This window comes from Eriocheir sinensis, chromosome 7 (assembly GCF_024679095.1).
Source record: "Eriocheir sinensis breed Jianghai 21 chromosome 7, ASM2467909v1, whole genome shotgun sequence".
Classification (NCBI taxonomy): domain Eukaryota; kingdom Metazoa; phylum Arthropoda; class Malacostraca; order Decapoda; family Varunidae; genus Eriocheir; species Eriocheir sinensis.
Genome location: NC_066515.1, coordinates 996,683 through 1,023,634, shown reverse-complemented (window position 1 = coordinate 1,023,634; position 26,952 = coordinate 996,683). Strand labels below are relative to the sequence as shown.

The 26,952-nt window shown below is 44.5% G+C and overlaps 1 protein-coding gene across 1 annotated transcript; it reads right to left on the bottom strand.

Moving 5' to 3' along the window:
• Positions 1-9,120: 9,120 nt before the first annotated feature.
• Positions 9,121-18,738, bottom strand: LOC126991403 (spore coat protein SP96-like). The gene is made up of 6 exons (XM_050850160.1): positions 18,705-18,738; positions 13,526-13,569; positions 13,023-13,185; positions 11,494-12,319; positions 11,284-11,385; positions 9,121-9,665 (listed from the first exon to the last, which is right to left on the bottom strand). The coding sequence occupies exons 3-6, from the start codon at positions 13,182-13,184 to the stop codon at positions 9,214-9,216; spliced, it is 1,542 nt and encodes a 513-aa protein (XP_050706117.1). The 5' UTR covers position 13,185; positions 13,526-13,569; positions 18,705-18,738; the 3' UTR covers positions 9,121-9,213.
• Between the last annotated feature and the right edge of the window lie 8,214 nt (positions 18,739-26,952).

Below are 26,952 nucleotides of genomic sequence, written 5' to 3'. Positions count from 1 at the left end.
TGACCATAGGCTTGTTGTTGCAACACTCAAGATTCATGTCAGGTCAAGAAGAATCTCGAGATGCAACACTACTGTGTTCCATCTCGGAGGCTGAAGGACCTCTCATGTGCTCAGGAGTATGCAGTGACAGTCTCAAATCGGTTCGAAGTGCTTGGCACCCTGGAGGACCCTGTAGAGTTGTGGGATACCTTCAAACGTGAGACTCTGCAAGCTGCCAAGGAGTGCATTGGAGAGTGCCTGATATCTAGGAGTGGCTTTGCCTCGGTGGAGACGCTGGAGAATATTGAGGAGAGTCGCGCTGCCAGACTTGCTGGGAACTGGGACCAATACAGGGCTCTGTCACGTAGGACCAGAGCTCTCCTGAGGAGAGACAAGGAGAGGTATGTCAGGGGTCTCGCTGAGGAAGTCGAGGGCCATTTAAATGCGAATGACCTTCGACCTGCTTACCGAGCCCTGAAGAAGCTCCGCTCTAAGTCTCCCTCTCAGGTGAGCGCTATCCGAACAGCTGACGGCTGCCTTGTGTCGGACATGGATGGGCAGAGGGCTCGTTGGGCTGAGTACTTTGAGCAGCTGTACATGGCGGACCCTGCACGTGGGCAGCTTCCAGTTGCTGGGTTGCTGGTGGCGGATGCTGACCCACCCATTGACGAAAGCCCACCCTCTCTGGGCGAGGTCAGAGAGGCTGTGGCCAAGTTGAGGGGTGGGAAGGCACCTGCAACCTGTAACATCAGTGCGGAGGTGCTCAAAGCTGGAGGTGAGGCAATGATCCGCGGGTTGCATGCGGTCTTGACTGCCGTATGGCAGTCCGGTACCATTCCTCCTGACTGGAAGAGGGGGTTGGTCGTCCCTATCTGGAAAGGGAAAGGGGACCGCCAGGACTGCAACAACTACCGTGGTATTACACTGCTCAGTGTGCCAGGCGAGGTACTTGCCCACCTATTGCTGATGCGAATTCGCAGCCAGCTGCTGAAGTTGCAGAGACCTGAACAGTTTGGGTTCACGCCTGGCAAGTCAACAACTGACCGTATCCTAGCGCTTCGCGTACTGGTGGAGCGCCGACGTGAGTTTCGACAAGGGATGGTTGTAGCCTATGTCGATCTCAATCAAGAAGGCGTCTGACTCAGTGCATCGTAAGGCACTCTGGGATCTTCTGCGACTGCGTGGGATTCCTGCAAGGACTATTGGTCTGCTGACTGGCCTGTATTCTGGGACAGAGAGTGCTGAGAAGTGTGTGGGGGGCTTGTCCAGCTTTTCCCGTGAATGCGGGAGTGAGGCAGGGCTGTGTTCTTGCCCCATCGCTTTTCAACACTTGTATTGACTGGATACTGGGCAGAGTTGTGGACCAGAGTCACTGCGGAGCATCCATCGGCAATACCAGGGTCACTGACCTTGTTTTTGCTGATAATGCAGTAATCATGGCGGAGTCGCTGGAGGTCTTGGTGATGACTCTCGAGGCACTGCACGAGGAGGCGAAGCCCTTGGGACTCCAGGTCTCTTGGGCCAAGACCAAGGTACAGGTGTTTGGAGGCTTGCTGGATGAAACAGTACAGTCTGTTCATGCGTGTGGCGAGGACGTTGAGATCTCGGAAAGTTTCACGTATCTTGGTAGCGTAGTTCATAACAACGGTGAGTCTGGCCAGGAAGTCTTACGGCGGATTGGTCTGGCCCACGGTGTTATGGACTCGCTCAACACGACTATATGGCGTTGTCGATTTCTGTGCAGAAGGACAAAGATCCAGATCTTAAAGTCCCTTGTGCTCCCTGTCTTACTCTATGGTTGTGAGACATGGATACTAAATGGGGACTTGGATAAGCGGATTGATGCCTTTGGTAATAAGTGTCTACGCAGAATCATGGAATATCGCTTTAATGATTTTGTGTCAAACCGGCGACTACTCCGTGAGACTGATTCGACATATATTACCTGCATAGTCCGTCAACGCCAACTCCGGTTATACGGGCACGTGGCACGTTTTCCGGAAGCTGATCCTGCTCATCGGGTTGTCTCTGTAAGAGAAAATCCTGAGTGGAGGAGGCCAAGGGAACGCCCACGGAGTTCGTGGCTTGAGCAAGTCGATAGATCCTGCCGGGATGTACTCGGGTTGGGAAGGGGCCTGCATGGACACTCGCCCGGAGGGACTCCCGGGCCTGGCGTCATAGGGTGGGCGAGGCGACGCGCCCCCTGGCGTATGCCCCCATTGACTGATTGATTGAGTGGGAGGAATATGCCCAGAATCGTCCAGGATGGAGTTCTTACAGAAAGTTTGAGAGAAAAGTTCAGCCTTAGAGATAGATGAGACGGCGCTGCTGCCGTCAGGGTTAAGGAGAGAAGGGAAAGAGGGAGAAGTGAAATTGGAGGAGATATTTTTGGCTAGGTGCCAGAAGTCACGGGAAGAATTACAAAAAGCAAGGTTTCACATTTTCTATTTATGAAAGAGGTTTTAGTAAGTTGAAGAATAGATTTGGGACGGTTCCGGGCAGAAATAAAAAAAAGATCATGGTTAGCAGGAGTGCGAAGGCTCTGGTACAGCTGCGGAAATGAGTTCCTGTACCCACTGTGGTAAGCCTTCCCTCCAACCGTCAACGTCGCAGTAGTACTACTCAGGTGTTGTTGTGAATGAACGGTGTTCGTCGTGTTCGGGTGTGAGTGGCGGAGAGGTTCACTGCTATTCAGGAAGTGTAAGGGAGGCTTTATTCATAATTAAGAGGTGAAAATAAATGTAGCATGTGTATGTAACACATGTTAAACCAAGATATCACTACAAAATACTAACAGCAGAGAGAAGACGAGACGTATTATCTAGAGTCGAGACTTTGATGTTCCGCTCCTCCATCAGCATTCACGTGTGAACGTGTGCACTCTCTCTCTCTCTCTCTCTCTCTCTCTCTCTCTCTCTCTCTCTCTCTCTCTCTCTCTCTCTCTCTCTCTCTTCAGACACGAGAGAGAGAGAGAGAGAGAGAGAGAGAGAGAGAGAGAGAGAGAGAGAGAGAGAGATATATATATATATATATATATATATATATATATATATATATATATATATATATATATATATATATATATATAGATATATATATATATATATACTGGGGAGTGTCGAGGAAGGTTGTGCTGACTTGGGATTCGTACCGATACAGACTGTCACTGCTTCTGAGGAGGGATAAAGACAGGTATGTTAGGTGTCCCGCTGAGGAGGTAGAGGGTTGTCTTAATGCAACGACATGAAATCCTGCCTTCCGAGTTGTAAAGAAGCCCAGCTCCAAACCCATATCACAGTCCAGTACTATCCTAACATCTGATGTGCAAATGTTATCAGATGTGGGTAGGTACAGGATCGTTGGGCCGACTACTTAGGGCAGTTATACAAGGCAAAGCGCCAAGCGGAGAGTTCCCTCTGGCTGGTTACAGATGGCGGTGCTGATCCACCAATACATTAAACCCTACCCTCTCTTGCGGAGATGAGAGGCTGTAAGGAAGTTGAAGGGATCTGGGATCTGTAATTATCTGCACAGATATTCTGAAAGCCTAGGATGAAGCCATGATCAATGGGTCTCGCGCGGTGATGTATGCCGTGCAACATTCCGGTGCCACTCCTCCTGACTGGAAAAGGGGTCTGTTGTCCCTGTTCGGCAAAGAAAGAGGACCGAAAGAACTACAACGATTACAGTGAAATAACACTTCAGTGAGCATGCAAAGTACTTGCTCACCTACTGCTGATGCTTAAGTTTCAGAGACCTGAGCAATCTGGGTTCACGACTGGTAAGTCAATAATTGAACGGTTCCTAACACTTCGCGTCCTTGTTGAACGCCGACGTGAGCTTCGATAGGGGTCATTCGCAGCCTATGTTGATTTCAAGAAGACTTTTGACAATGCATCGCTAAACACTTAAGAACATTCTCCGGAACTGTGGGATTCCTGCGAGGATTATTGACCTGATGATTGGCCTTCACTTCGGAACTGAGAGTGCTGTGAAGTGTGAGGAAGACGTTTCCGGCTTCTTCCCTGCTAATTCAGGAGTGAGGCAGGGGTGCGTCCTAACTTCACCACTTTTTAACACAGGCATAGGCTGTGTATTAGGCATAATTATTGATCAAATCGCTGCGGGGCATCTGTTGGCCACCTGAAAATCAGAGAACTAGTTTTTGCTGATGATGCTCTGCTCTTGGCGGATTCGCTAGATGTCATGGTGATGGCTCTCATAGTGCTGTATGACACGAAACTACTCTCCGCATAGGTCACCCCTGGCACAACCTTTACACACACACTTTGGTAGTGTACCGCATAACAATGGTGGGTCTTGCCAGTAAGTTACTCGATGGATTGGCCTGGCCCACGGTATTATGAACTCGCTCGGTTATTGATATTTTTGCAGGGGGGGGGACAAATATTCGAATCTTTAAGTCGTTTGTGCTCCCTGTTTTACTGTACATCTGTGAGGCATGGATATTAAATAGTGACTTGGAGAGGCATGATGATGCCTTTGGTATCGAGTGCTTTCGCAGGATCACGGGGTATTGCTGGAATGACTTCGTGGTACACCAGCGACTGCTTCGTAAAATTGAACAGAGGCTTCTTACCAGCTTAGTCCGGGACCACCAAGTCCGGCTATATGGGCACGCGGCACGCTTACCGGACGTCCATCTTCTTCATAGGATTGTTTATGTACGAGACAACGCTGAGTGGAAGAGACGAAGTTCCCCAAGCAACTCATGGCTAGGGCAGGTTGATCGGTCCTGCCAAGAGTGGCTTGGAGTGGGAAAGGTAACTGCGTTTGGCCTTGCTCGGTGGAACCGTGGAGGGGGTGGAGGCGGCGGGAGAGTGAAGCACCGTGCCCCATTTGTGCATGATCACCTATTGTGGAAGTACGTGTACATGTAACCTGTGCCTAAAAAGGGTGGCAGCTCTAATCCTTCAAAGTATCACCCTAAATTTTTGCTTTCTTTTCTTATAAACCTTTTGAAACTATCCCTCACAGGAAATTTTTCAAGTATCTATCAACTTTTGACCTCTCTGATCACTAGTGCGGATTCCGAAAGGGTCCTTCTTATAATGATCTTGCTTTCCTAACTTACTCCAGCTCATCCTCTCTTAGCCGTTGGGGTGAAACTTGCGGCTTGGATATTTCGAAAGCTTTGGACAGTCTGGCACAAATCTATGCTTCCTAAACTACTCTCTTACGGATTCTATCCCTCTCTCTGTACTTTAATCCCCAGTTTTCCTCAGGTCTGTCCGTCTCTGCTGAAGTAGATGGTAACTGTACTACTCTTAAACCTATACATCGTGGTGTTTCGCAAGGCTCTGTTGTCTCACACTCTTCTTATTGTTCATTAAATAATTTCTTTTCCAACAGACTTTTCTATCTAATCCTGTAACTGCCTACGGCGTGTACGCCCTCAAGAGTGGAGTATCAAGACGCCTCTGAATGACTCGGGCTTCTCTACCTCGGAAGCTTCAACCAAACATTAATTGCTTTGGCGCCCTTGAGCTTCCTCCTTCCCATAATTAAGAAAAAAAAGCATGACTTTCCCAGATGCTAACTTTATAATGTTGAGGACAGTTCCACAAGCAGCTTTTGTCTCATCAGCAGCAAAATTTCCTCCCTTTTCTATAGTCTATCGATACTGCCATATTATCTTGCTATCTGCGTGCCTTTGCTCCTTCCTGCTGCGGTTTTGTTGCACACATTTTTTTATTTATTATATGTGAGGTTGGTCAGGAGTAGAATATTTACCAATCACCTTCACGTCAGCTTATGGAATAAAAAGTGTTCCATAGATAACGTGGAGAGGCACGCTGCGTTTGAAAGATTCAGGTTCTTCTTTTGTCAATAGGTGATGATGATGATATGTGATCGCCTGCATCATGAATCAACGAGGTACGGTTAACGAAGAACGAGTATCAGGGGTCAACGGGAAGCACAGACAATCCCTCCAACAGTTGCTAGGAAAGAGAATCGAACACAGGGTCGGTATTCTCAGCCTCTCATGTCAACTATTCCCAAAGGCCGAAAAGGAGATTAACTTGGTTTCCATGAGTGTTTTCCACGTTCATGGTACAGAATAAGGATCAAACTACCACCAGGGTCATTAAACTACCCCAGGAAATGCCCAAAACTCCTACGAAAGCTTTGTCTTGGGCTACTACGAAAGCTTTGGTTGGGCGCCGAAATATTTAAAAATATGGTCCCAGGTCGTCTCGCCCATGAGCCCGAGTCTCTACTAACTAGGCTACCGCGGCTTCCAATTAAATCGGTATGTTTATTCAAAGGATTTCATGTTCTACAGTATCAACCTATAGTTTCTTTGACTTTATGGATGTAATATGAAACTGATATTAAGGGACTTGACTTGGAACCCATTTTATGTTCCTTTCTGCCGCACCATATTTTTGTCATCAAATGTGCAACCTTGTGTAATCAATCATTTGAACTGCTATATTTTGTAAGATATAATCCCTGGCAAAACATTGTTCTGACTTTCACGAGTGAATTCCACCAGCAGGCATATATGTAATATAATATATGTAATCTAAACGTCAGGAAGAGTAGAATGTATGAAATGTATTGGGCTGCATGGAGCTGCTCTATTTCTCAAACCATGACTATGTTGAGGCCGGATGCTGGAAGATGATTCGGCTGTTTGAGGAGTCGGCTTATAGCTGCATCTTGCCTTGGCTCAGATTGGCAGAAAAACGCACAAGAGGGTTCTGTGTGCTGATTTCTCACTAGCTCACAGTAAGACTGTGTAAAGTTAATTTTAGTGTAAATGCAACACAACCCCCTTTTTTGTAGACCTAGAAAACAAACATTTGCCTGGAAATACTGCTCGAGGAAGCAACTATCTTCGACGGACTGCCACACCTTGGTAAAGTTTGTGCTAATTGACTCCCTGATACAGAAACACCAACATTGGCAGAACCTGCGTGTAAACACTAATGTGAAGTGCATTGCCATAAAATGTTGCCTCAAAGGTAATATAAGCTAGTGGGAAAGCAGTTAGAATGTTAAGTGCTGCCTGAACAGCAACATAATTGAGTCGGCAGGAAATTAAAAAAAAAAAATTGGCAGCGTAGGGATGGAGGTAAGAAGGATAAGGAAACATCATTGGCAAGTGTGAAGATAATGGCTTAAAACAGAAGTGTTGAATTATTGTTTAACTTACGCAGTGTATCCTGGTCTTGAGCCATCGGTCCACACGAACACGTTCTCCTTTTTTTGGTCATTGATACCAATCCAGACTACATTTTTAATGTTTTCTGGAAACCCAAGAAAGATTAAACGTATGAGCAGGGGATAGTTTTTCAAGTCTATAAAACAAAATTTCAGAAATAACTGACTCAAATAGCATTATTTGTATATAACCAAAATTGTTATGTCATTAATATTCTAATATACTTATTTGAAATTGGTGACAACCTACTGTCATTCAGATTTATAATTTAAGATTTTTAATGAAACAGCTTATTGAATCTTACGTCCGATGAACTGGTTTTCCCTTCGACTCGTAATTTTGACGAGGTCCCCTCCGTGTGTCCTGCAATAGTTGCGAGCTTGATCCCAATTACGGCTGGACTTGCTATCAAAAAGGTAGCACGCAGATCCAAAATGCTGCCAGCCTATCCGACATCCCAGCGGCGGTGCTGTGGTGGCAAATGGTCGGGTTACATTTGCCGAGTTAGATAGGTCGTAAAAAAATCCCCATTAAACAATGCCAAAGGAAATAAATTATGTGGGCAAGATAAAACATGATACAGGTGATTGTATTTTAAAGTCTATCTATCTATCTATATCTCCGACGCTCTGCTCGTTCGCGGGAACTTCCCACCAGGGGGTGACCGCTACAGAAGTGTTTCCATCTATCCCTGTTCTGGCACTCCCTCTCAGCACACTCAATCCTGCTAATTCCAACATTTTCGCTCCTATACTCACTCACCCTATTGATCCACCTCACAGGTGGTCTTCCCCTGACACCCCCTCCCTCAATCCTTCCCTCATACATTCTCTTTACGAATTCATTCTCCCCCATTCTCATCACGTGTCCAAGCCATCTCAACGCACCACGCTTCATCCACTCCACCACTCCACTCCTTATGCTGTCACACCCATTCCAAACCGCTCATATATGCTTTCACTACTTTCTCCATCCCATCCTGAAACACCACATGCACCTCTCATATAATTCATTTCCACTGCACGTATTCTCGATTGCCGTGCTGCATTCCATGTCCACGTCTTTGATGCATATGACAGAGTTGGCAGGATAATCTGTTCCTTATTCCCCTCTTTACCTCCATGCTCACACTTCTTCCTTTCATAATTTAAAGTTATGATGAGGAAATGTAATTGTATGCTTACTGCTAAGAAGGTTAATAATTGTTACATGGTATGAGGGAACTGGGAACCCTAATTAAATCAGCTGTGGAAACATCTCGACGACAACACAAAAGGTGCATTAGGAACATCTGTTAGTTCTGGAGGAGGAGAATTTAGAGATCCCATAAAGCCTCTGCATGGTGTATGTACGAATTTTTTTAAATATAACTAGCAAACAGCATACTGGTTAATCGGTATCACTTGATGCATCTCTTTTATAGCCGGTCAGCGCATGGGCTTTGTGATCCCTTATACCAGGGTTAAAGCCCCACCGCAAGCAGCTGGCAATTTTCAACCATCGCCGAGTGGCTGAAGATTACCCGCATGCTGTCCAGATCATCAATTAACTTCAACTAAAGCGACTTTGGATAAGAGGAGCACTAAGGGGGAGGGTGGCATCGTGGTCCAAGCAAGATTCATATATCATGACAGCCATTAAAATACAATCCCCGCGCCACTAACGGGATGGGGCCGTCCATCAGTCCCAACAAAAGAGCCTACTGGCATTAAAGACATCAAATATAGAAAACAAAATGAGAAAATATAGATAATATTAGACTTCCACGTGCATATGTGAACTACATCAATGCAGAGTTAAAGCATCGAGGCATGTCATAAAGAGGGTTTACAGTGAATTTGAGCTGTATGAAACGTAAATTTAGGCAACATTGGTGTCAAATGATCATGCATGAAAATGCGTCACGAGGTAGAGGAGCGCTGTTAAGCACGTCATTGTCTATGCGAAGAGAACAGACTGGAGACATTGTGCGAGATGCCAAGAAAAGACCAAACCGTTGAGGGTTATATAACTTGTGATTTCAAAGCATTCTGTTACATGCATCACACACCTTTTGTAATAGTTGTGGTAGCTGTGGTGGTTGTCGATGTAGTTGTGGTACCTGGGGTTGTGGTAGTAGTGGTCTTAATAGTTGGAGCTGTGGTTGAAGCTGTTGTTGAGGTGATTGACGGTGTTGTTGTAGATCTGGTGGTTGACGATGTAGTTGTGGTAACTCGGGTTGTGGTAGTAGTTGGAGTTGTGGTTGAGGTTGTTGTTGAGGTGGTTGACGGTGTTGTTGTAGATCTGGTGGTTGACGATGTAGTTGTGGTAACTCGGGTTGTGGTAGTAGTTGGAGTTGTGGTTGAGGTTGTTGTTGAGGTGGTTGACGGTGTTGATGTAGATTTGGTGGTTGACGATGGAGTTGTGGTACCTCGGGTTGTGGTCGTAGTAGTTGGAGTTGTGGTCGAAGTTGTTGTTGGCGAGGTGGTTGGCGGTGTTGGTGATGGAGTTGAGGCTGGTGTTAGTGTAGAAAAAGAAAAAAAGCTTTCATACACCTCCTGGACTCTTTGGGGATGACAGGCGGGCAAAACGACGAGTGTTGTTATCAGTGAAACGCTTGCGTGAAATAATAGCACACTGCACTGTCTTGATACAAGCCGTGCTGGTGCGCGAACTTTTTACTTTAATTAAGAGCTTTAAAACTCACGACTAGGCGCAACATAACAATACTGCTGTGTTTCACGCTAACTGGACGTCCCATCAGTAAACGTTCTGTATCGTCTTCAGTTAGTTTCCCCTTCTCAGATGATGTCAATATATTGGGGCCTTGTCCGCCCGCGTATGGAGTATGCATCTCATGTTTGGGTCGGGCTCCACACACACACACACACACACACACACACACACACACACACACACACACACACACACAGCTCTGCTTGACAAAGTAGAGTCAAAGGCTCTTCGTCTCATCAACTCCCTTCCGGTTACTGACAGTTTTCTACCTCTTGCATTTCGCCGCAGCGTTGTATCCCTTCCGGACTTTTTTCTGCCCTTGAGCTGCCTCCCTTGGTGCAAAACAAATAATGACGCTATAAATAAATTCTCTGGTATTAGCATATTGGAAATCAGTGATTGATCTAGTGTTGTCTTGATGTGATTTAAATTAACACTTGAGGAAAAAGGAGAAAAAATGTGTATCATAAAAATGCAGCTGAAAAGAACATTGCAATGACAATGCCATGGTGTTACTAAGGGACGGCGGTGGCTGAGTGGTTAGCGAACGGGTCCCGCGTTCGCCGCGTTCCGGACGACGCGGGTTCGAATCCGCCGCTACCACCTGGCATTTTTCAGTCACCGCATACTGTCCTGAAGACCACCCATCAACCCGGACTCCAGAAGAACTGTCCAAGTGAATCAAGAATGAGCTCCGGGGGCAGCCTGGGCCAAGAATAGATGGTGCCACTATAAACACTTGCCTGCGCCATGACGGGCTTGGGCCGACCACCTGGCCTCTAAAGAAAGCCTACCGGCGCTACAAGCTAGAACGTAAAAAAAAAAAAAAAGGCAGGGGGTGGGTGGGTGGTTGCTGGGTCTATGCATTAAAGTAGGGGGACAGTGCATCTTCCAGTAATTGCCCGTAACAGTTCATTCATTATATAATAGTCCTGTGTGTGCTAGGTTTCACGTTTAGCAATACCAGTCTCCCCAGCAAGCGCTAATATCACCATCATTGGTTCTCCTTACAGCGACAAGGGCAGTGTTGCTATTTGCCTGCAAGCATCTGTGGCTTTAACAGTTGCAAATAAAAAAAAGAGAAGGCCCCAGTTCTCTTCATGTCTTTACAAATATGAAATTCAACGAGCGATGGGCAAGAGGTTGTTAAAGGCAATGCTCGTCGTTGTTTGTTGGCGACGCGAAGGTCATCTATCGGCAATTTGATGAGCTGATACAGAATAAGTTATACTGCTCTCTCGAAAGTAATGGAATGTCCATCATTCAGAACTTCGTCCAGGGAGCCTGTAATTCGGGTAATCGAGGTTAGTGGACTCGAGTGTGTAGTTCTATAGATAATTCCGGATCAGCATGCTGCTTCCTGAATGAAATATTGAAAAGAGGAAGAAGTGTCTTACCTCTGCAGAGCTTTCCGTCGGCAACATGTCCCATCCTGCAGGACAGCTGGCCCGTGGCGGAGTTACACTGACAGTTGGGACTTCCTTGCATGCAACTTCCTCCTGAGAAAAGACCAGATGCTAAATTCTTCATAATTACACAATATGGATATATTTTAAAAAAACTGCAATACTTTGGTGCTTCAGTTACAGTATTAGAGGAAAGGTCACCTGTCGTCACAGTGGGAGTGGCTGCACAGCTTCGTCCCTTAGGAACGGCACACCTTGGAACCAAGTGATGGGCACAAAGAGAGGTGTTGCCGGGTTTACAGAGACCTGTGCCAGCCACCGATCCGGTGCTCCAGATGAATCCATGAGGGCATCTCCGCACACTTTCCCGAAATCCTGTCTGGGGGGTGCTCTTAGCAGTACACACGTAGTAACTGCGACAGTCATACTGGTTCGGGAAACGGCCTTCCCTCTTACATGTAAACTTTTGTGGCTGATAGCTGCAGGGATCTTCACAACGCCCCGTTATTTCGTTAAACAGAAAGCCACAAGTACACTGAAACGTGTACTGAAGCAGTCCTCCAATAGTCTGTACGCATTTGTAGTATTCAGTGCAGTCCTTGGGGTTGGGGAAAACTCCGCGTCTGCTGCACTCCACATAGTTTTCAGGGTACTGGCATGAATACGTCTTTTTGGAAAATATCATGTTCCTGTGGCAGAAGCGAACGACTGGGTCTTGAACACCTGACATGCATTCAAGATAGGCTTGAGGATTGTAAGGGTCTGGGAGCAGTTCTCTTTTGTTACCACAGTTGCAGTGAACAGGGCTACTTGGGTAACAGACAGCGCCTTGAAATGGGTTCCTGTTTTCGCAGCTATAACCCGCATCGCACTCTTCAGTGTATGCTCTCCCAGCGACGCAGTTCACAAGAGTTTTGCATGAGAGACAGGAAAAGCCGTTACGTATCTTGCTGCAAACAGAGTTGTAGTTCTTTTCCCATGCCATCATTCGTCCTCTGCGGTGGCGGGCAGTGGCGTTCTGGTTTTCCTGTGATAAAAAGTGTTATAAAAATTATTAGGAGTCGTCAGATGACCAAGACATGTAATTATTATCAAAAACGACAACGAAGTGCAAACAAAATACCACCTTTCCAAGCAATTACAAAACTCGCCAACTAAATTATAATCGTAATCTACATCTAAATACTTGCAGACATACGCACATTAACGTACACTCATCTGAGACTGCACATTACACTGGATGGCTCTCGTACAACTAAAGAATTAAATAAATAGTAAAATAAATAAAAATCATATTTGCATAATGAAATTATACACAATGAAGTGATAAAGGATTAATGAAAATATGTAAACGTGTTTCGAATAAAAGTAAATGGAAAAAAAGAAAGTAGAACGACCTATTATATATACCAAAAGAACTAAGAAAAAGGGATGGTGTTAGACAATATTAAGGCAGAGTCTGTGTTGAGGTTGACACTCAGATGCTTGCGACTCAAATATCAGCTAATTCCAAAGGGCGAAAACGAGATCAACCGGGTTCTAATAAGGGCCTTTTTAAGTTCATTATTCAGAAGAATGGTCAAACTACCCGAACGGTTCTGAAACTTACCTCGGGAAATACCCAAAGCCCCTAAGACAGCCTTGCCAACATGTATACTTGGGCGTCGAAATGTTAAAAAGACTATGCCCGTAAATATACCCTTAGTTTTTGTGTCGCTGCAAATCCTCACCTTGCAAGCAGGAAGACATTTTTTAAGGTCGGGGTGGAAGACGCCGTCCATACAGGAGCCGACATGCGCTTGAAGAACATTCCCTTCAACATCGGGGACACAGTCGACATAGGCCTTTTGGTTGTCTGGGTGGGGGAACCTTCCCTCGGCTGCACACCGCATCCTGTCGTCACGGTATGTTAGTAAGGCGCTGTGCCGCTCAGGGCAGGCGGAAAAGGGACTGCAATCTACAACAAATGGCGCGTTGAGACCCTCATTGATACACACACACACACACACACACACACACACACACACACACACAGGTTAACTCTTGCATTAGTAAGTTGAACAACACAAGACCTAGAATCGAATACTTAAAAGGCATAAAAAAAAAGAATGAAAGCACAGGACATACGGAGTGAATGAGAGTGAAGATACTGGTTAACTCTTACAATATAAAGTAGGATAGAACTAGACACTTGCCAACAAATAAATAAAAAAATCTATAATAAATAACTCACCTTTCATCATCATTCTTTCGTAGGTTTTGGCCTCTTACGCTGAGCTGAAAAGAAAACAGCTACATGAATATCACAACAGCATTATCCAACTCTGAGGAAAGCATGAAAACAAACTAAGCGGATGACGTGAAGGCGAGTCAGGCTTCATCTGCCATGGAACGTTTTTAGTTGGATTTAACCCTGAACCTGTCCTCCGCCACACCTGATCCTCTGCTTCTTTGTTTTTTCTTCACACTATCATCATCGTCATTAATGTTCACCTCGTCCTAGCAAACGCATATTCCTGGCGTTCTCTTATGAGTATATTTCGTTGTAAATCTCTCTCTCTCTCTCTCTCTCTCTCTCTGGCTGTGATCTGTGAAGGAGCTGAGTTCGAGGCCGTGAAGCAGGGAGGAAAGAAACAGAACAACTCCAATATTTTGTTATTTTTTGGCTAAACTTCAGTCTCACGATGCCCAAGCAGCCACCACTGTATCTGTGAAAGTGTGGACCAGGTCATCAACTGAAGAATTCCCAGTGATAGCCTCAAGTTCACCGTAAAATGAGGAAAAATGTAGATTGAACCGTTCCTCTCGCCCCGACCTGCGCCTATCCTCTGCCATGCTAAACAAGGCGCTGTTGCCACGTCCACCGGCGATCCGAAGTGAATGATGTACACATTTGACGTTGTTCAGAACTCTGTCAAAATGGGTATATCTCAAGAAGAGTGTGTTAAGGTTTTTGTGCTTGCTTTGAGCAACGGTGGCTGAGTGGTTAGCGTGCCGGCCCGCGTTCGCCGCGTTGTGGATGATGCGGGTTCGAATCCGCCGCTAACCACCTGGGATTTTTCAGTCACCGCCGAGTGGCCTGACGGCCGTACCATTAGGCAGCCTCTAAACCTTCCTCTTCCTCTTCCCTTAATTAAACAGTGTCCCCTCTGCCGGTACTATCTCGGCCCTTCCTCCGCTAGAACTTCTTCCTCGTTGGGTTGGTAGCCTCTGTAAACATATCTACTAGTAAATATTGATAATTGAAGCATTTTACATATATTAGTGTAATCATACATATTTTTCAATGTATAATCACGAATAAAATGGTTGATTGAAAGGCAAATATAGGTCTAATTGGGAACATAGCGTGAGTGATAGGGTTGGCACCCCTGCGCGGCCCGTGTTTCCACAAGGCCATGGTTTCCACCTCTCCACGCACAGAGCCAGGAGTCCACATGTGCCCGGCGCTGTCACTTCTCTGCCCCTCGCTACCATCCCGTCAAGCAAGGGGCCAATAGAAAAGTGATCGAGCCCCATCGGAGCCATAGGAAAAGACTACCTCCTTGAGTTGATGAATGTGTGTTGACATGGCAAGGGTTAAAAATCATGGTACAACCCTAAAGTCTTAAACAGCATTTTAAATAATTTATTTAAAAAACTTTTGCGGATTCATATTAGATCAAATACGTTTTATTATAATTCCTGGATCATTTATTACTTTACTAATGAGAGAAATGCAGAATTGACGCATAAAATATGCGAAGGGCTGACGAAGATGTGCCTATCTCGACCCCTTGCCAGACTCCAACAATTTCGGCCGTCAACACCTTTCCTTCGCTTACGGAGAGGGCCCCTCGAAGATTATGGTAGGAGAAAATGGCTGAAGAGCTTCTATAGTCGAGGAGGCTGCCTTATGGTACGGCCGTAAGACTACCCACATGCTGTCCTGAAGACCACCCATCAACCCGGACTCTAGAAGAAGCTGTGCAAGTGAAATCAAGAATGAGCTCCGGGGGGCAGCATGAGCTAATAATAATGGCGCCACTATAAACAATTGCCTGCGCCATGACGGGCTCGGGCCGACCATCAAGCCCCTAAGGAATAGCCTACCGGCGCTATAGGCCACATGTTATATATATATATATATATATATATATATATATATATATATATATATATATATATATATATATATATATATATATATATATATATATATAGATATATATATATATATATATATATATATATATATATATATATATATATATATATATATATATATATATATGCGGACCAGGGAAGTAGCAGAGCTGCGAGAGGGCGTGAAGAAGCGGCCATGAGAATGGGCGCACCTAACATCACCACATGAGGGGTACAAACTTGATGGAGGAACTCTTTTTGTGTCTCAAGCGAGAGTAGTGGGCCTAGTCAATTTTAATTATTTTCAATCAATCAATCTATGGGAACATATGCCGGGGGGCACGTCGCCTCACCCACCCTGCGACGCCAAGTCCGGGAGTCCCTCTGGGCAAGTCTCCATGCAGGTCTCCTTCCCATCCTGAGTACTTCCTGGCAAGATCTATCGACTTGCTCAAATCACGAACTTCGTGGGCGTCCCCTTGGCCTCCTCCACTTCGGATTGTCTCTTACAGAGACAACCCGTTGAGCAGGGTCGGCTTCTAGGCAGCGTGCCACGTGCCCGTATAGCCGGAGTTGGCGTTAACGGACTATGCAGGTAATATATGTCGAATCAGTCTCACGGAGTAATCGCCGGTTTGACACAAAGTCATTCCAGCGATATCCCATGATTTTTTTTTTTTTTTTAGAGACAGCTCAAACAAACAAAAGAAACAAAAATAAAAAAAAAAAAAAAAAGCTGCTAAAAAAGAATCAAAAGAAAATCCAAAGAAGAAAAGTAAGAAGTCGGGAGAGAGGAGAGGTGAATACCTCCCTCTTGAAAGAGTTCAAGTCGTAGGCAGGAGGAAATACAGATGAAGGAGATTTGTTCCAGAGCTTACAGCAGCGAGGATGAAAAAGGAAAGATGCTGGTTAACTCTTGCATTCTGCGTAGGCACTTACTACCAAAGGCATCAATCCGCCTCTCTAAATGTCTAATTACTGTCCATGTCTCACAGCCATAGAGTAAGACAGGGATCACATGGGACTTGAAGATCCGGATCTTTATCGTTCTACACAGGTATCGACAACGCCAAATCTCTGGCTGAGCGAGTCCATAGCACCGTGGGCCATGCCAATCCGCCGTAGACTTCCTGGCCAGACCCACCGTTGTTATGAATTACGCTTCGATTATTTTGCTAATATATATATATATATATATATATATATATATATATATATATATATATATATATATATATATATATATATACAGCTTTTCAGAGGAATTCTCTGAAGAAGCTGTACCAAGCGAAACTAGTCAGGAATAAACTTCTGATTTGACTCTTGATTTTCCCTACTCACCTTCACCAACTTGACAAAATGTCTACCAAAAAAAAAAAAAAAAAAAAAAAATATAAATATATATATATATATATATATATATATATATATATATATATATATATATATATATATATATATATATATATATATATATATATATGACCCACGAAACATTCTGGAGTTATCTTTGCATTCATTGATACACTGGTAATATTTCTATGGTTTCTCGTAACTGAGCACAATTCTAGTGTAATTTAAACACATAATCTCTGTCACGAGTAAAATTGAAAGCAATAATATATATAATGAAAGTTATGCCTCCATGAAATATAGATAAATAGATATATAAACAGTATTGAAGGGCAGACAGGTGGTAGGTGCGTTGGAGTGTGTTATGAGAGGAGGAAGTGTCGGCGTGGGGGTAAAGGGGGGAATATGGAGCATTATTATCCTGCCAAATCTGTCGTATGCGTCAGAAACGTGGACATGAAATGCTGCACAGAAATCGATAATACGAGGAGAGGAAATGATTTATATAAGAGGTGCATGTGGTGTGTTAGGATGGGAAGGAGAAAGTAATGCAAGGGTATATGAGCGGTTTGGTACGGAACAGCGAAGAGAGGTTGTGGAGTGGTTGAGTGGGAGAAGCGTGGCACGCTGAGATGGTTTGGATACGTGATGAGAATAAAGGAAAATGAATTTGTGAAGAGAGTGTATGAGGGAAGGATTGAGGGAGGGGGTGTCAGGGGAAGACCACCTGTGAAGTGGATCAATGGGTGAGCGAGTATGGGAGAGAAAGAGTTGGGAGTAGCAGGAATGAATGTGCCGAGAGGGAGTGTCAGAACAGGGAGAGATGGAGACACTCCTGCCGCGGCCACCCCCTGGATGGAAGTTCCCGGGAGGGAGCAAGGTGTCGGAGATGTAGACAAATAGACAAATAAAAATTTGGCATTTCAGCAGTTATACCACACAAACTTTGCAAACTCTGATGCTTTCTTCTACGCTCCTTACCCCACCTTTCTATAATACTCTGTTCCTGCGCACGGCTCCTACATGCTACCAATCCTAAAGGTGTTGAATTACTTCCGTTTCCGATCCTCTCATTCTTCAGCTCCTCAAAGTACCTTCTTTATATAAATATATCTAACTGCCTCACATCGTCTGCATGCATACCATTACTCCCTCTCATATTCCCATTTTTTTTCCCTTTCACTAACTTTATCTTATTTTGTTACTTTCCCCTAAAACAATCTGCACTATGTTTCGCTCAGTTACTCATTAAAATCTTAATTTCCTCTTGGTATCCCTATTAAGACTCATTCTTCCTCACCTTACCGTTATATTCATAATAGACATTTCCGTGGATGATTTTCATGCAGACCTTCAATTTCAACGGTAGAGCTTTTTTCATGGGTTTCTGCCTACGGAGCCGGTAGGCTTTCTTGGTGGGGCCTGATGCTCGGCCCCAGTCCGTTATGGCGCAGGCAAGAGTTTATAGTGGCGCCATCTTGCGGAGCTCTTCTTTGATCCTCTCTTTAGAAAGAGAATCGAGAGTCCGGGTTAATAGTTGGTCTTCAGGACAGCATGTGGGTAGTTTTAGGCCACTCAGAGGTGACTGAAAAATCCCAGCCTGTGGCGGCGGGGGGGGGGGGACGCGAGCCCCCGTCTAGACAAGAGGACAAACGTCCTACACATGACAGTTCCTGGGAGTGCAATAACTAAGCCTAAGCTCCTTTTTATATTTTCAGTCGTGTTTGCCTCAACTACATATCTGTTCAGTTTGCTCCACTCCACCGCCTGTCGTGGTGCCAAGTTAAGAGATATTGCCTAGGCTGAACTGGTTAGGTTCGCTCCTGTACTCGTGTCTTGCAGCGTATGCGTACGTCAGTTAGTAGGAGGTAATGTAGATTTTCCAGACACAATATAATTCAAAACAAAACCCCATTCTGCCTCTATATACTTACGGCGCACAGCACCAGCAGAAGTCGAGCTGAAGTGGCCGCCATCCTGCCTGTGGAAGCTGTAAGTCACATCTCCCGCAAGAGTTCTTATATACCTCAACACGCCCTCAGTGAGCTGAGCGACGAATTCATCGATTATTCAATCACGATATTAAAGGAACCATTCACCTCATCGCTGTCTCATTTCATATTCTTGGTTATGTTCTCACCATGTTACAGAACTGGTACCCTTCCCGTAGGATAGCTCCTCGATCTCAGCTGTGCATCCTGTTTGCAGTGCGGCGACTGCATCTTGCAATAAATCGTGCAACATCAGCTCCCCTCCGCTTTCTGACAGTCCGCCGCAGAGTTACATCACTTTTTATCTTTTTATCGTCATGTTAACATAAGAACAAAAGAACGTTGGAATCTGCAGGAGGCCGGTAGGCCTATACAAGGCAGTTCCTTTGACCCTAAGCTCCCGTGTATCTAACCCCACCTAGTATCGCTGTCCATGAATTTATTTAATCTATTTTTGAATGTGACAATTGTATTGGCTCTCACCACATGACTGCTAAGCCTATTCCACTCCTCCACAACCCTGTTGGTAAACCAATTTTTGCCTATGTCCCTGTTGAATCTGAATTTATCCAGTTTAAACCCATTACTTCGTGTCCTACCCGGTTCTCTTACCAACAAAACCTTATGAATATCTCCCTTATTAAAGCCCTTCATCCATTTATAAACCTCGATCATGTTCAGGCTAACTGCTCCTCTGAAACTGCTAACTGCATGCCTCTACCTTTCCTGCGGCCTCCCTACACACGACAGTCTTCACACGTCCACCTCTGTGCTGCCAAATTCCTCATTCTTGCATGCCTGTTAATATTAACTCAGGAGCAGCCTTCCTTCGTCTGTATTTCCTCCTTTCTACGACTTGAAAGTTCTGTAAAACTCATAAAATAATTTACCATAGAAAACCACTTTGGCATTCGTTCACAATGAGAATGAATATTAACTCACTGGAAAGTGTAGCAATGCTAAGTGTGATTCGAAACTTTTTGTAGAAATCCTTAAGACATGTACAAGTATTTCAACTTGAGAAGAGATTATAAAATATTCTTATTTCGATAAATAAATGAACTCGAGTAGGAAACAATGATATTGCACTTTTGATAATAATAATAAATAATAATATCTGGTTTATTAAGGAATATGCAGCTCGAGAGCTGAAAATATACATATTATATTATATAGGGAGATCATTAAAATTACAAACTTAAAATTAACTTAAAGGTAAAGTGTCTATGTGTTGAGGATTTTCACTATTGTCGGTATTGCACTTTTCTTGTATCTGTCTGTGCGCGCACGTATGGGGAGCAGCTTGTTGTGGTGTCGGACATTGTAGCGGGGAGGGGGAGCTACCGAGGGGAGCAGGTTCCTGTGTCGTGGGTGGTGGAGGAGTTTGGTGGCGAACTGAAGGGTGGTGAGGTGTAGGGCGGGGAGGGCCTCCTGGTAGGTGGTGTAACCGGTCCCCAGGATTAGCCGCACCGCCCGTTTCTGCACCCGCTCGAGTTGATGGCGTTAAGTGGCGTTGAGGGAAGATGACCAAGCTGGGGACGCGTACGTGAGCCGAGGGAGTATACACTCGCCAGCTCACGCACTGGTGTCCTGACCAGCTTCTTCAGTCTTCGGAGGAGGTATAGTCGGTATGTGGCTGACGTTATGAGGCTGCTGACGTGTTGGCCCCACGTCAGTTTGTTGTCAATGGTGAGGCCGAGGAGCTTGACAGACTGATCCACCTGGAGGGGACGGCCGTCGATGGAGACACAGGGAGGGGAGAGGGTGTCTGAGGAGGTGTGAATGTGCATTACTGTAATCTTGTTGGTGTTGAGGGTGACTTAGTTGTCGGTGGTCCAAGTGTGGAGGCGGTCAAGGAGGAGCTGGAGGTGGCTGTAATCCGGGTTTTCTTTGTAAATGGTGGTGGCAAGGGTGGTGTCGTCCACATTTTCCACCGAGCACTGGTGTCCGTCATGGCGTCATTTAAAAGCATCAGGAAGCATAATGGTACCATCCTGGTCTCCTGGGGGACCCCGCAAGTGAGGTGCTGAGGGGGGGAGGTCGCTCCCTGATGCCTTACGACCTGACTCCTGAGGGAGAGGAAGTTAGAGAGCCTGGACACCAGGTTGGGGTGAAGCTGGAGGCTGATGGCTTTGGTGATGACGGTGGTGTGGTCAAAGAGGTCGAAGGCTTTCCGGAAGTCTACGAAGATGAGTGGGCCTAGAGGTGAAGTGCAGCATATAACAGTATGTATAAGCAAATCCTTCACTGAAAGCGGAAGTAAAACAAGAATGGGACAGGGCTGGATTGCTTTTGGAAAACGATATAAACTGAGGGGCTCTCTAGCTGTGTGTTAAGAGCGACTAGTTTTCCATCAGTGCGTTCTCCCCGTCATGGCACATGTGAGTGAGACATCAACAATGAGAGGTGCCGGAAGAGGGAAAGAGGGATTGCTACTAGCGTCACTACATGGACTGAGAAAACTTACAAGTTGATGAGAGAATAGGCAAAGGAAATGACATAATACATGTTACTTAAACCAAGAAGTGACAATATTTTTTTTTATTTTTTTACAACAAAGGAGACAGCTCAAGGGCACACAAAAAAAATAATAAAAAAAAGCCCGCTACTCGCTGCTCCCCCCAAAAAAATCAAGAGGCGGCCGAAAGAAAGGTCAATTTCGGGAGGAGAGGTGTCCTGATACCCTCCTTTTGAAAGAGTTCAAGTCGTAGGCAGGAGGAAATACAGATGAAGGAAGATTGCTCCAGAGTTTACCAGCGTGAGAGATGAAAGAGTGAAGATGCTGGTTAACTCTTGCATAAGGGGTTTGGACAGTATAGGGATGAGCATGAGTAGAAAGTCGTGTGCAGCGGGGCCTCGGGAGGAGGGGAGGCATGCACTTGGCAAGTTCAGAAGAGCAGTCAGCGTGGAAATATCGATAGAAGATAGAAAGAGAGGCAACATCGCGGCGGAATTTAAGAGGTAGAAGACTATCAGTAGGAGGAGGAGAGCTGATGAGACGAAGAGCCTTAGACTCCACTCTGTCCAGAAGAGCTGTGTGAGTGGAGCCTCCCCACACGTGAGATGCATACACCATACGAGGGCGGACAAGGCCCCAGTATATGGATAGCAACTGCGCGGGGGAGAAGAACTGGCGGAGACGATACAGAACGCCCAACCTCGAGGAAGCTGATTTAGCGAGAGAGGAGATATGAAGTTTCCAGTTGAGATTTTGAGTTAAGGATAGACCGAGGATGTTTAGTGTTGAAGACGGTGACAGCTGAGTGTTGTCGAAGAATAGGGGATAGGTATTTGGAAGATTGTGTCGAGTTGATAGGTGGAGAAATTGAGTTTTTGAGGCATTGAAGGACACAAGGTTCCTTCTACCCCAATCGGAAATGATAGCAAGGTATGAGGTTAAGCGTTCTGCAGCCTCCAGTCTGGAGTTGTGTACTTCTTGTTGAGAGGGTCTTCTATTGAAAGAAGTTGAGTAATTCAGAGTGGAGTCGTCGGCGTATGAGTGGACAGGACAGTTTGTTATAGGAAGAAGATCATTGATGAATAACAGGAAGCGAGTGGGTGATAGGACAGAGCCCTGTGGAACGCCACTGTTGATAGGTTTAGGGGAAGAACAGTGACCGTCTACCACCCCAGAGATAGAACGGCCGGAAAGGAAACTGGAGATAAAGGAACAGAGAGAGGGATAGAATCCGAAAGAGGGCAGTTTAGAAAGCAAAGACTGTTACCAGACTCTATCGAAGGATTTCGATATGTCTAGCGCAACAGAGAAAGTTTAACCGAAACGGCTAAGAGAGGATGACCAAGAGTCAGTTAAGAGAGCAAGAAGATCGCCAGTAGAACGCCCCCTGCGGAATCCATACTGGCGATCAGATAGAAGGTTAGAAGTGGAAAGGTGCTTTTGAATCTTTCGGTTAAGGATTGATTCAAAAGCTTTAGATAGACAGGAAAGAAAAGCTATAGGGCGGTAGTTTGAGGGATTGGAACGGTCACTCTTCTTAGGCACAGGCTGCACAAAGGCATACTTCCAGCAGGAAAGAAAGATAGATGTTGATAGGCAGAGACGAAAGAGTTTGACTAGGCAGGGTGTCAGCACAGAAGCACAGTTTTTAAGGACAATAGGAGGCACTCCATCAGGTCCATAAGCCTTCTGAGAGTTGAGGCCAGAGAGGGCATAGAAAACATCATTTGGAAGAATCTTAATAACAGGCATAAAGGAGTCGGAGGGGGGATGAGTAGGAGGAATATGCCCAGAATCGTCCAGGGTGGAGTTCTTACAGAAAGTTTGAGCGAAGAGTTAAGCTTTAGAGACAGATGAGACGGCAGTGCTGCTGTCAGGGTTAAGGAGAGGAGGGAAAGAGGAAAAAGTGAAATTCGAGGAGATATTTTTGGCTAGATGCCAGAAGTCACGGGAAGAATTAGAAGAAGCAAGGTGTTGATATTTTCTATTAATGAAAGAAGTTTTGGTAAGCCGGAGAATAGATTTGGCACGATTCCGGGCTGAAATGTAAAGATCAAAGTTAGCGGGAGTTCGAAGGCTCTGGAACCTTTTGTGAGCTGCCTCTCTCTTTAATAGCACGAGAACAAGCATGATTAAACCAAGGCTTTTTAGCATGAGGAGTAGAGAAAGTACGTGGAATGTATGCCTCCATTCCAGAGACAATCACCTCTGTGATGCGCTGAGCACACACAGAGGGGTCTCTCTCCTGGAAGCAGTAATCATTCCACGGGAAATCGGAAAAGTACATCCTCAGGTCGTCCCACCGAGCTGAAGCAAAATGCCAGAAGCATCGCCTCTTCGGTGGGTTCAGAGGATGTACAGGGGCGACAGGACAGGATACAGAAATAAGGTTATGATCGGAGGAGCCCAACAGAGAGAACAGTTTGACAGAGTAAGCAGAAGGATTAGAGGTAAGGAAGAGGTCTAGAATGTTGGGCCTGTCTCCAAGACGGTCGGGAACACGAGTAGGGTGCTGAACCAACTGATTTAGATCGTTGAGGAGAGCAAAGTTGTAGGCTTGTTCACCAGGCTGGTCAGTGAAAGAGGATGAAAGCCAAAACTGGTGGTGTTGAAATCTCCCAAGATGGAGATTTCAGCAAAGGGAGAGTGAGTCAAAATGTGCTCTACTTTAGAGTTCAAATAGTCAAAGAATTTTACATAGTTAGTAGAGTTAGACGAGAGATAAACAGCACATATGTATTTAGTAATAGAATGACAATGAAGTCTTAGCCAGATGGTGGAAAATTCAGAAGAGTCAAGGTCGTGGGCACGAGAACAAGTGATGTCGTTGCGCACGTAGGCGCAACATCCAGCTTTATATTGAAATTTAGGATAGAGATAGTAGGAGGGAACAGAGTAGAGGTTGCTGTCAGTAGCCTCAGAAACCTGTGTTTCGGTGAGGAAGAGAAGGTGAGGTTTAGAGGAGGAGAGATGGTGTTCCACAGAATGAAAATTAGAACGAAGGCCGCGAATGTTGCAGAAATTGATAAGGAGGAGGTTCGAGGAGTTATCAGGACGCCTCTCAAGTCGGCAGCCAGAAGGGGAGTCCTCCCTGGGGGAATATATGATCACCCCCCACCCCAGGCGGGGACTCCGAGGCGGTGTTTTCGTTAGCCATTTTGAATTTTGAATTTTGGGAAAAGGTGTGTGTGTTGTGTGAATGTAGTGTGGTGTAGAAAGAGAGAGGAACTGTCTTTAGAGAGCATGCTGAACTGCTCTCTGGTGTTGATGAGACAAAAGGGAAACGGTTAGTGAAGACATGGGAAGGGTCTTCGAAGGGCTTCAGCACCCTCCTCGCTTCCCATATATCCTCACCGGGAGTAGCTCACGCCCGTTCGGTAGGTGTCTTCCTACCTACTCCTACTGAAGGTTAGGATATATATATATATATATATATATATATATATATATATATATATATATATATATATATATATATATATATAACAAAGCACTTTAGATTTACAAAAATAGTGACATACAAGAACAAAACAAATATACTTGCGTAGTAAGAGCCAAGGAGAGGCCGCTCGCCAGATGGTGGAACTGAAAAATAAAATAAAAAGTATTGAACGTTTACATCAGTTGGAAAATAGAGACGAAGGACAGAAAGGAGGGAAAGCACTACGGAACAGTGCTACAATATATATATATATATATATATATATATATATATATATATATATATATATATATATATATATATATATATATATATATATATCCCACGTCACCGAGAGGGCGGCGCGGGCGAGGGCGGCGCTGACCATGTTGTATCGCTTCCGGGATCTCGAACCCAGGATAAAACTGCATCTCGTTAAGTCCTTGGTGATCCCTGTCCTCACTTATCCGCCCATTCCCACCCATGGGCTAAGTGCGACGGCCCTCAGTCGGCTCCAGGGGGTGCAGAACGCGGCACTACGCTTTGCCCTCAGCGTAAGGTTAGTAGATTTCCGGACCACGCGTTCCCTCCACGAGGAGGCTGGCATCCCTCCCATAAACATCCTGCTACATCAGATGTCAGTCAATATATGGACCCGGATGGAGACGGAGGGCTGGGAGCAATTCCAGGCCCTTCGGGACCTCCACAGAGAAGCCCCAGGCAGGAGTCATTCGTGGTTTCCGCGGAGTCTCCTCGCCGTGGAGGCGAACCATAATCCTGCCCCGAGATATAAATAACACGCTCACGCCCCCTTTCTCACCATCTCACTTTGACACCCTGAGCTCACACATCTGCTTTCTAGTACGTCCGCACGCTACCCCCTCTTGCCAGGATGTGATGTACTAATACTTACTCACCACATCGCATTTCTCACCAACCCTCCCATATACATATCGTCCGCCTCAACGCCGACGCCTCACGTATCTTCCCCATATCAATGTATTTTATCCTGTGTTCGTATTTTCTCATCACTCCCTCTTCCCCTTAAGTGTATTTTCCCTTGTGTCCATTATTTTTTCTCATCTCTTCATTACATGTCTCCTGTAAACCTTATTATGTAACCATATCCTCCGGCATGACCTCATCCTCCTTACCTAAGTTTACCGTGTACATGCATACCGTGAAGTTAATTTTAACAAATTTTTGTATTATTTTTATGTAAATCGCTACCAACGTGTGTAACCCGCGATTAAGTTTATGTATATATGTTAGGCTGGTAAGAGAGTGTAGTCCCATCTCCAAATTCTTTTGCTAAATGTTACCTCCTACAATCAACTTCTCAAACTAAATGAGAAAAATAGCAGTGCCGTAACCGCTCGGCAACTTTCTACCTCCTCCTTTACCTCTGTTTTTTCCCTAGCTTTTCCTCCTTGTACGCACTAGGCCAGTGTATAGATATGTATCCTTATATCTCCTTGTATCTCCCCTGTATGTACCTTCACCCAACATATATATATATATATATATATATATATATATATATATATATATATATATATATATATATATATATATATATATATATATATATATATATATATATATATATATATATATATATATATATATATATATATATATATATATATATATATATATATATATATATATATATATATATATATATATATATATATATATATATATATATATATATATATATATATATATATATATATATATATATATATATATATATATATATATATATATATATATATATATATATATATATATATATATATATATATATATATATATATATATATATATATATATATATATATATATATATATATATATATATATATATATATATATATATCTATATATATATATATATATATATATATATATATATATATATATATATATATATATATATATATATATATATATATGAGACAATTCATGGTAGTGATGCTTAGTCAGTTCGTGAATGCACTCTGTTTGCTGAAGAAACTTGTTCAATAATTCAGTTGTTTTCAAACTGATATTGTCGGCTCATGTCCTGAATCGCTGAGTGATGCTGTATGCTTCCCCAATGTCCCTCTGAGTGACCCGAGGACCATGTTAAGTGTAAACAATAGATAGTAAATCAATAAAAGATGGCTCCTCAATCATGAAAGGTTACTGCCCTTCGGACATAGGCAGGGAAGGCAGCCTCATCTCATAACTAAAAGCACCAGACAATAGCCTGAAGGTCACCGTTTCCCGGCTGGTGAAGATCAGTTCTTCGGACAGTGTTCCTG

Bases quoted from the DNA above. Each gene is read 5' to 3' on its own strand.
- LOC126991403 (XM_050850160.1), bottom strand. From the start codon at position 13,184: ATGCGGTGTGCAGCCGAGGGAAGGTTCCCCCACCCAGACAACCAAAAG. The intron at 12,320-13,022 runs GTGAGGATTTGC...TTTTTATCACAG, and splicing joins AATGTCTTCCTGCTTGCAAG to GAAAACCAGAACGCCACTGC. The intron at 9,666-11,283 runs GTAAGACACTTC...CACTAACACCAG, and splicing joins CGACGGAAAGCTCTGCAGAG to CCTCAACTCCATCACCAACA.